At 54.4% G+C, this 10,029-nt stretch overlaps 1 protein-coding gene across 1 annotated transcript; it reads left to right on the top strand.

The window, feature by feature from the left end:
- Positions 1 to 75: 75 nt before the first annotated feature.
- POLR2C (polymerase (RNA) II (DNA directed) polypeptide C, 33kDa) lies at positions 76 to 7,617 on the top strand (the record flags this gene model as incomplete). The annotated part of the gene is made up of 8 exons (XM_008938056.1): positions 76 to 125; positions 360 to 428; positions 615 to 667; positions 792 to 920; positions 2,102 to 2,153; positions 2,630 to 2,798; positions 5,720 to 5,794; positions 7,367 to 7,617. Coding segments are annotated over 8 exons (742 nt in total), but the record flags the coding sequence as incomplete, so codon positions are not given.
- Positions 7,618 to 10,029: the final 2,412 nt, after the last annotated feature.

Raw genomic sequence — 10,029 nt, 5'->3', positions numbered from 1 at the left:
AAGTCGCGGCCGCAGCGCCGGCCGGCGACTCCGCGGGTTTCCTCCCGCCTGAGCGCGGGTATTTCTCTCCCTCAGGGTGGCCAATTCCATTCGAAGAGTGTTCATCGCAGAAGTGCCAATCATAGGTACCGCCTGCCTGTGCGAGGCCGCTGTTGCCCTCATCGTCCCCGCTGCCCTCGTTGCTTCTCCACCGTTTCCCCCTCTGTCCACGCTGCCCTCGGTTCACCTTACCCGTGCTGAGCGTCACCACTGTTGCAGCCTCACTGGAACCCCCTGTGACGTTTGCTGTGCTCTGGCGAGCTGCTCGGCTTTTCCTTTGCAGAAATATTTCTCAGCTTGTGACCTTTTCTTCTCTGCAGCCATCGACTGGGTCCAGATAGATGCCAACTCCTCTGTGCTGCACGATGAATTCATCGCGCACAGGCTGGGTGAGTGCAGTGCACGGAGAGGAAGATGAGGGTGTGCAGCAACACAGAGGTTGTGGACGAAACTAGTCTGAAGACACCAAACCAGCTTTGTCAGGAGGACAGGCTCTCCCTCTGCTTGTCTTGACAGAAGGGTTGGCTCTCCGGTGGTCTCACTTGGACATTCCCCTAATTTCCTTCTTCCCACAGGTCTCATCCCGCTCACCAGTGATGACATTGTGGATAAGATGCAATATTCCAGAGTGAGTCAAGCAAAATGTCTTGGGTGCTTATTTTGATCATGATGGGTGTCTGGTCTTGTGGGAAGCACTACTAAGTTCTTGCTGGGAGAAGTTTTACGCAAGTCCTGACCTGTGTCTGTCCCAGGATTGCACGTGTGATGAGTTCTGCCCAGAGTGCTCTGTGGAGTTCACCCTTGATGTTCGGTGCAATGAAGACCAGACTCGTCACGTCACATCCCGTGATCTCATCTCCAACAACCCCCGCGTCATACCGGTCAGTGCCATTTTTCTGCCTGTCGTCGAGTCCCATCCCTGTGTTCCTGTTGAGGCCAGGGTGGTGAACACATGAGATGTGGACAAAACAAGGTCTTGGAGCACATTTCACGTTGCCTGAATCCCTACTTAAAGTGTAGTGAGAGAACAAAGCAGGAATACCTGCAGAAACAGGAGTGTGTGCCAGCATCTTCCTCTTTTTTGCCTTGTTGGCCTTTACTCACTGTCTGATGGCATGTCATAGAATGGGTTCGAAGGGACCTTCAAAGGTTGTCTCGTCCAAACCCCCTGCAGTAAGCAGGGACATCTCCAGGTAGATCAGGTTGCTCAGAGCCTGTCAAGCCTGACTTTGAATCTCTCCACCAGAGAGGGGCCTCCACTATCTCTCTGGGCAAATGAAATTTCAGAGCAGTATGGCCTTGTTAAAGCCTCACCCTGCACCCCTCATTTCGAACTCTTGGGTGGCTTTAGTGTTGCCTCTCCATGTCACATCGAACACTTGGGACATGTGACACTGCTGTGTAACGTGTGTTCTCCTGCCTGCATGCTGCTGGGGCTTGGGCAAGGTTGGCCTCTTGGAAGGCTTGGCAGCAACCCGGAGGCCTCTGGTTTTACAGGTCTTGACTCTGAGCATGGCAAGGTGTGAGGAGCCTGGGCCAGGGCACTGCTGCCCAGCGGCTCTTGTCCAACACCTCGGGGGAATGTTGGTTGAGCCAAAACAAAAAGAGACGTGGAGAGAATTTATGGAGAACGTTTTAAAACACTGTTGAGGCTGCATCCAGATGTTACCACCAGTTGGGGGCTGTTTCTGGTGGCTGGTGACAGTGTCTGCCTGGGTAAAGCTGAGCCACAGCCTGCTGTCCTTGTTGGCTGTGGCCCAGGTGCCATGCACACCATGTGTCACCTTCCAGCAGTCGTGGGAGTGACTCTGGGATGGGCTTGAGGGCTCTCTGTGCCCCTCAGGGCAGCGTAGCTCGGGGGGCGGGCAGGCTGGTGGGATGGGATGTTCGTATCCAGCTGCAGCTGCCTGAATTGTCCCGATTTCCGTGAAATAGGGTGGGTGGATTTGTTGCTGTAAGTCACTCTAGAGTGCTTCCCTGCAGCCTTTAACTCTTGTAGGAAACTGCTATGTGATGTGGGGAGAAAAGCTGATCTTATTCTTAATTTCCTTTTGTTCTGCAGGTGACATCTCGGAGCAGAGACAACGACCCCAACGACTACGTGGAGCAGGATGGCAAGTGGCATTTTGCTGTGGATAAGGGCTGCAGGAGAAAATGCATTTTTCTTTCAGGGTCTTTGTATTAATTTTTTCCTTCCCAGCTGTGTAACTGTAAGGCAGATGTGGAACTGGCAGCTGAGTGATACCAGCCTCCTGCATCAGTGGGGTTCCCATTTTGTCTTACTGAAAGCTTGTCCCCAGAACCCAAGTCCTGCGCTGGGGGGTGGTTCTCTCTCCTTGTGGGACCTTGGAGACAGCAGCAATGGGGACCAGAGCTGTGCCTCTGGGCAAAGCACTACTCCTTTTTACTTAGCAAGATGTTTTCCAGCTACTCTGGAGACACAGATGAGCACCTCTGAGAATCCAAGCGAACCCTGGCTTCTGGTGATGTCTTCCCAGGCACTAAAAATTCCTACTTTTGCCTTGGTGTGACCTATACACACTCATTTCTCCTCTGCAGCTTTCTCAAACAGGCATGTGCTTTCCTGCAGACATCCTCATTGTGAAGCTGCGGAAGGGCCAGGAGCTGCGGCTGCGAGCCTACGCCAAGAAGGGCTTCGGGAAGGAGCATGCCAAGTGGAACCCCACGGCAGGTGTGGCCTTCGAGTATGACCCGGACAACGCCCTGAGGCACACCGTGTACCCCAAACCAGAGGAGTGGTACGTCCTGATGTCTGTCTGGAGGGACCAGCAAAGGTTTTCCAAAAGGCAGCTGCGTTTCAGCCCTGGGGATGTTTTGGGTCAGTAAGTGATCATGAGCGTGGCTGTTGCTTCCCCTTGCACAGACTGGCCTTGGTGTTAGGGCACCGAGGCCGCTCCCGTGGTTGCAGCTGCATGCAAGGTGGACTGGCTGGTGGCCACCTCTTGTCCTCCCCTCACGTACTGTCGCTGCTGTGACAGTCACTGTGAGCTACACACTTGCTTTCATGTTCTTTCCCACCACTCCTTCCTGTTTTTTTCTTCCCTGCACAAGTGGGATGTAGGCCAGAGTGAGGTCTGAAGGAGGAACAGATTCACACGAGGTGAAAGAGGTCACCTTAGGAGAGCAAAGGGCAGAAGGTTTGGAGGAGGGTACTAGGATAGCAAAGGGTAGAAGGTTAGGTTGCGAGGCTGATTTTGCAGCCTTCTTTTTTTGAGGGAGCCCAGTTGGTGGGTCTGGTTGCACCCACACGTCTCACTTCTCGAGTGTGAGCTCCAGCAGTGAAGTTTCTCTCTTCCCCTTTCTTCTGCTCTGACATCACATTCTGCACTTGCAGCACGCTGTGTCTTACCTAAAAGTGACACAATTTCATTTTTGGACAGCTGCTGCGCTGCTTTGGCCAGGCCAAGGGTTTTGCCTGGCAGCACTTTTCTGTGAGTAGATACCTGAGCTGCTCCTGGCTCTGCACCCTGGTGACCATCTAGCAGAGACAGCCTGTCATGGAGTGCACTGGAGCCAGTGGCAGAGCAGGGAATCGGGTGCTTTGGGCAAGGCAGGCTGAGAACAGGCCCAGAGGGGGTGGTGGGTATGCTGCTGTAGCAGCAGGGCAGCAGCCAGAGCTGCACTCGAGGTGAAGAAGACCTCCACACAGGAGCAGGATGTGGTGCAGGGACCACATAAACAAAAGTCTGGGCAGAGCTGCGGCCGCAGAGGAGGCTGAGCGGCAGGAGGAGTTTGGTGTGACCCAAGTGCAGGACCCAGCACTCAGTCTTGTTAAACCCCCTTCAACTGACCTCAGCCCATTGCTCCAGCCTGTCCAGATCAATCCATCCTTGTACATCCACACCGTCCTCCATGGCTCCACAGCGAGCGTGGGCGCTCAGACCCCTGGCAGACCATGGCTTTAGGCGGTCCCTTGCTAAGAGGACACGTGTGAAACAGGCTGGGATCTGCCCACGGCCATCCCCGCCCTGGTTTGTGTAGGTGTGGAAGGAGCAAAGCCCACTTGACTTTGATGGGCTCTGTCAGATGTGTCCACGGGTCAGGTTCCGTTGGTCTGGGTGGGAACACGACGTGCCAGGCACTTGGCTCCTGCTGCTCTTTATCAGGGTGGAGCTCTGGATCTGCAGTAGGAACCACGCTGGCTGGAAGTGCCAGGAATCTGTAAATGGGCGTTTTCTTTGGTGTTGGAGCCACACATGCGGGCTGAAGCTGGATTTTGGGAAGTGCTAGCTACAGAAAGGGCTGTTGTGGGAAGCCCATGGGAGGCAAGTTGTGATGAGGTGGTGAAATGCCCAGGAACATGCTGCTTGGCAATTCTGTGGTTAGGACATCACAAGAGCCAGTGTGGCAGCCTGTTGTCACTGGCAGTTCTGGGGATGGAACTGGATGTTTTGGGGAGTTTCCAAATGCTTTGTGGCTGGTAAATTGCCCCAAAGTTCAGTTGACTGACTGATATGTCAGATGCTTGAGAAATGAAAATGTTTCTGTGGTGTGGAATTTCAGATCTGGATTCGAAATCATTCTAGGCTTTATTTTAGTGCTGTGGAAATTCTCTGGTTTAATTTCTGTAATGCTAGATAGTAAGTCCTTGACACTCATGGAGTAACAGACTTGGAATACTGCTTTGAGGTGGACAGACAGATGCCAGGCAGACTGAAGAATCATTGGCTTTGTCTTCTTCTGGTCAGGGAATGTCACAGTGTGAATTTTGGAGGGTTTGGGATTTTGCAGGGGTCGGTGTCATGGAGAACAGCCCAGCTGCATGGCTGAGCACTTGGACCCTGGCCATGTAGGTGCTTCCCTGGCTGGGTGGGCCGAGGCAGCTGCTGCTGAGGACCCCTCTTCAGCAGCAGTCAGCTGCATCTTCAGGAACCTGTGGTGTTACACAGCAGGCTGGGTATATGGAAACAATTCTTGAGACGTTCTTGCCAATACATATGTAAAAGTTGAAAACCTCCCAGAGGAAGATTGACATTCGAGCTGCCTGTTCCCTGATGATATGTCTGCCTTTCCAAACCCATCTGGTTCCCTGTGAAGACAATGCAGAGACAAAGGCTTCTGCTGTCCAAGGCTAGCTATTATTTTTTAGTTTGGTTTTTCATGCTGGTTACTTTTTTGAGGCTGTTGGCAGACTCTCAAAGAAGCTGTTGTGGCAGTGGAAACCTCTGCCCTGTTTGGTGGTGAGGTGTGTAGGAGAAGGGAGGTGCAGGATGTCAGGATGGGGCTCACTGATGCAGCTGGTATCTGAAGTACAGGAGATTTTTTTTTACTGCTGGGCACAAGCCAACTGGACCTATCTCAGCTCTGCTGCACACTGTTGAGTGCTCTTGTGTTTTCCTGGACCAGGAAAGTAAAAAGCAAAGATAACACAAGGCCTGTTGCTCCATAAACAGCCTGCAGGCTCTGATGGCATGGCCATCCCTTTGGTGCAAGAGAATGGAGCCACAGTACCCCACAGAGGGCTCGCTGGGGCTGGGCAGAGCGGGGTGAACTCCAGTGCTGCTGAGCGTCAGTGAGGAGGTGGAAGGGGCTCCGTGGGACTGGGCTTTTCTCTGCCATGTTCAGTGACTGCGCCAGTGCCTCCTGGAGCTGAGCCCAGTGCTCGCTCTGGGATACCAAGGTGGCCTCTGTTCTGACCTTCCCTTCTCTGTGATTCCAGGCCCAAGAGTGAGTACTCGGAGATCGACGAGGAGGATGCTCAGGCTCCCTACGACCCCAACGGGAAGCCGGAGAGGTGAGAACCTGAGTGCAGGAAAAGGGAGGGACAGCTTGGTGCACCTCCTTGGCTTTCGTTAATACAAGAGTATCTGTTCTGCGCTGAAGTTTGCCAGCCCAGGGAGCTGTTGTTCCCTGAAAAGCAGGGCAGGAGTTGGAGTTAAGTGGTGATATGCCCAGGCCTGGCAGGTTTTACCCTCTGGGAGATACTAGACAGCTCTTCTGAGTTCATGCAGTGCAGCACCCGGTGAAGTGTGAGGCCTGCAGGGCAGAATGGATTACGATATTTACTCACTCGTGTGGGTCTCTCATGCCCCGATTGCTGGGGGGAGCCCCTCTCCCAGGTTATTCACCCTGCAGAGCTGCCACAGCCAGTCTCACTCCCTGGCACAGGACTCTGGGCTGCCTCAGAGCTCGTAGAATCATTACGAGTGGAAAAGGCCTTCAAAATCAAGTCCAGCCATCAACCCAGCACTACCATGACCACTAAGCCATGTCCCCAAGTGCCACGTCCCCATGTTTTTTGAACCCCTCCAGGGACAGGGACTCCCCCACCTCCCTGGGCAGCCTGGGCCAATGCCTCAGCACTCTGTCAGGAAAGAAATTCTTCCTCATATCCAACCCTCCCCTGCTGTAATTTAATGCCTTTTCCTCTTATACTAGTGCTAGTTACTTGGGAGAAGAGACCAACCCCCACCTCACTCCAGCCTCCTGTCAGGGAGTTGTAGAGAGCCAGAAGGTCTCCCCTCAGCCTCCTCTTCTCCAGACTAAACACCCCCAGGTCCCTCAGCCACTCCTCACAAGCCATGTTCCCCAGACCCCTCACCAGCTTCGTTGCCCTTCTCTGGACCCGCTCCAGCCCCTCAAGGTCTTTCTTATCCTGTGGTGCCCCAAAATCATCCCGGTGCTCAAGCTGTGGCCTCCCCAGTGCCCAGTTCAGGGGCACCATCACTTCCCTACTCCTGCTGGACACACTCTTTTTGATCCAGGCCAAGATGCTGGCGGCCTTCTTGGCCACCTGGGCACACCACTGGCTCTTGTTCAGCCAGCTGTCACCAGCACCCCCAGGGCCTTTTCTGCCAGGCAGTTTACAGCCACTCCTACACGCAGCTTTCCAGCCACTCTTCCCCCAGCCTGAAGCATTGCCTGGGCTTGTTGTGACCCAAGTGCAGGACCCAGCACTTGGCCTTGTTAAACCTCATACAGTTGACCTCAGCCCATCGATCCAGTGTGGCCAGGTCCCTCTGCAGAGTGTCCCGGGCCTCGGGCAGGTCAACAGTCCTGCTCAGTTTGTTGTCATCTGAAAGCTGAGGATGCACTTGATCCCTTCACCCAGTTCACAGTGCTGTACAGAAGAAAATCTCAGAGGTGCTCTTGCAGCCTGTGGAGTCATGAGTGTTGGTGTGAGGCTTGTAGAGGGGCAGCGCTGGTGGTTGCCGGGCTGGAAGGTGAATGATGCTGATGTGTGGGATTCCCTGCAGAGCTGCGGGTGGTGGGTCAGGATGGGCTGGAACTGCTCTGCAGATGCTCTCTGGTTTTGCAGCTCCCTGCAGAGCAGATGGTATCTTAACCCCCTGACTTGTAACCTCAGGTTTTATTACAACGTGGAGTCCTGTGGTTCTCTGCGCCCAGAGACCATTGTTCTCTCTGCACTCTCCGGCCTGAAGAAGAAACTGAGCGACCTCCAGACCCAGCTGAGCCATGAAATTCAGAGTGATGTCCTCACCATAAACTGAGGGGGCTCCTTGCAAGAGAGTGCCGTGGTATGAGTGGTACCGAAGGGCCTTGCCTCTGCCAGGCAGTGTTCTGGGCCGGGGCTTTTGCCTCCCCTTCTCCTCCTGCCTTTCCCGGCCTGGCTCTGCTGGCTGGTGACACCTCTTCCTGGCCCTCCTTCCCAGGGAGAGCCATCGTGCTGCGTAGGTGAAGCAGAAAGGGAAGCAGCATCCTCACTGGGACAGGCTTTGTCTCCAAGTGATCCCAGAGTTTTGGATTCTGGCCACGTGGCATTTGGGTTTGTGAAGCATGTACTTTGGTTACACAACCCCACCTTATCTCCATGTCTCTTCCTTACTATGCTGAATAAAACCTTCCCCCTGTGTTCTGTCATCCCTGAAAGCTCATTCGGGGCTGCGGGAGGAGATGGATGTCACATTTACTTCTCTCCAATAGACATTAAGTTGGAGAGATCTGCTTTGGAGGCAGCGTTGCTCTCCAGTGCTGATGGCTGCCCTCGGCATGATCTCCTGGGGAGACCAGACCCCCCTTCAGCCTGTTCCCCCTCCCAGCACTGTGCCTACCGCAGATGTTTGAGCCTGGGCTGGGAGACGAGCTGCTGCAGAAGGCAGCACTGCAGGGGAGCCCAGATGGGTCAGGCAGGCTTAGCTGTGTTTAAAGACTCCTTTGGAGCAGACTCCACCCGTGCACTACATAATCTTTGTTAGGGGCTGGGAGAGCAGCAAAGCCATCACCCACAACCCTTGGCTGGCAGCTTCCAGTGCACCTGCAGCCCCGAGGTGGGGGAAAAGGGCCAAAGCGTGACAGTGGAGGCAGTGGCTGAAGGGCTCCAGCCGTTGCCCAGGTCACGCTTTCTCCTCCCCTCTGTCAGCACCCAGCAGGACTTGGTATGAGCTTCTAGGTGACTTTCCTGGAGAGAGCTGCCTCTGCCTTATGGCAGTGGCAGGAAGGGAGGGGAAGACGTGTGTGCCTCTGTGGTTGTCCCACTGGGGACAGAGGGCATGGGGACAGCTCGGGGAGTGGGGATGGACATCGGGAGCACCTGGGTCAGTGCTACCTTCCCCTGCAGGAAGAGCTGCAGCTTGGCTGCTGTGGCTGTGTCCTGGTTGTGGCACAATTGGCTGTGCTACAACTCCCCTGGACCCGTCCTTGTCCCTGGCGGGACCACTGCCCTGGCTACCATGGCTGTCTTGCCTTGAGGCCAGCACTCTGCCAGGCATTCATGGCACAGATAACTGAACTGGCATAGTTCTGGAAGAGCTGAGTGATGGAGCAACTTCAAACTCCTGCCTGGGGACTTGGAGCCACCACTACCCTGGGATGTCCCCAGAGCCACGGGCAGCTGGAGGTGAGGGGTGAATGGCTGCTGGCATCCAGCTTCGCTTGGGGTTGTTTGATGGAAGGTGGCAACTCACTCCACCCTTCTGCCCTGCCCATGGTTTTAAGGCTTTGCTTGAAATGCTTGATATGTCTTGGCTGTACCTGGACGCAGAAGAAAGCCCTGAGCCACCACGCTCCCAGGAGCCTTGGGAAATCTTCCCCCATCAGCATTTTTCTCTCTGGCAGGCACTACTCCCACTTGTGCTTCCTGAGTGCATTTGGATGGAACAGACAAACAGGAAGGGTGGATAAGGGTTGTTTATTTACTGAGCAACTCTTTAAAAAAAAGAAAGAAAATCCAAACATTTTTGGTAATAAATGTTAAATCCTTCCCAGATGAGGTGTGTAGCCAGGAAAAGAGTGTGGGTCACACCTCTCCCCAGGGGGAGGACGTGCTGCTGGGGTGATCAGCCCTGCTCCATCCCACCCTCCCCAGCCTCAGCCATGAGCTACACTGACCCAAGACACAGTATTTACAGACCACAGGTTCCCATGTCACGACACTCCCTCTCCCAAAAGCACGGACCTAGAGCTTTAAGGGCAGAAATAAAACCATCGACCACCCAACCCAGACTGAAAGAAGACTCCAAAGGAACACCAAGGTTTGCACAGTAATAAAAAGATAGCCCTTCTAAAGGAGGTCAATAAATAGGAGAACTAGAAAAAATCAATTGCTTCAGAGTTTAGCACACAAAGCCCAGCACCCCCTGTGTGAGAGGCCCTTCACCCAGCCTCAGCGGTGGGCGAGGAGGGAGGAAGGACACGGGGAATGCACAGAGAACGTGGCTCTGCCCCATCTGCAGGGGCTTCTCTGGCCATGGATGACTTGCGTCCACAAAGCTGCCCCTCCAGGGACAGGGGCTAGTGGCCAAAACTGGTCCCTCGGTTGCCCATCAACAGAGAAACCAGGGGCCTGGCCAGGGGGGGGTGGTTGTGGGTGGAGGAGTGAGGGGTGCTGGGCTGAGGGCAGTCCAGGAAAGATGGGCCTTGCTTTTCCCCTGCAAGGAAAACCAGTTTGTCCTGAGACATCTCAGTTCTACAGCGAGTGTTTAAACAACTTCAAGAAGTGCAAAAATCAGCTCAGGGCTGGCAGGGGTGTCCCCAGGAGCCCCAACTCTTCATGGGGTGGGGTGAGATGTT

Source organism: Merops nubicus, unplaced genomic scaffold (genome assembly GCF_000691845.1).
Source record: "Merops nubicus isolate BGI_N331 unplaced genomic scaffold, ASM69184v1 scaffold38103, whole genome shotgun sequence".
Classification (NCBI taxonomy): Eukaryota; Metazoa; Chordata; class Aves; order Coraciiformes; family Meropidae; genus Merops; species Merops nubicus.
The sequence above is the reverse complement of the archived record's forward strand: the minus strand, read 5'-3'. Positions and strand labels throughout refer to the sequence as shown.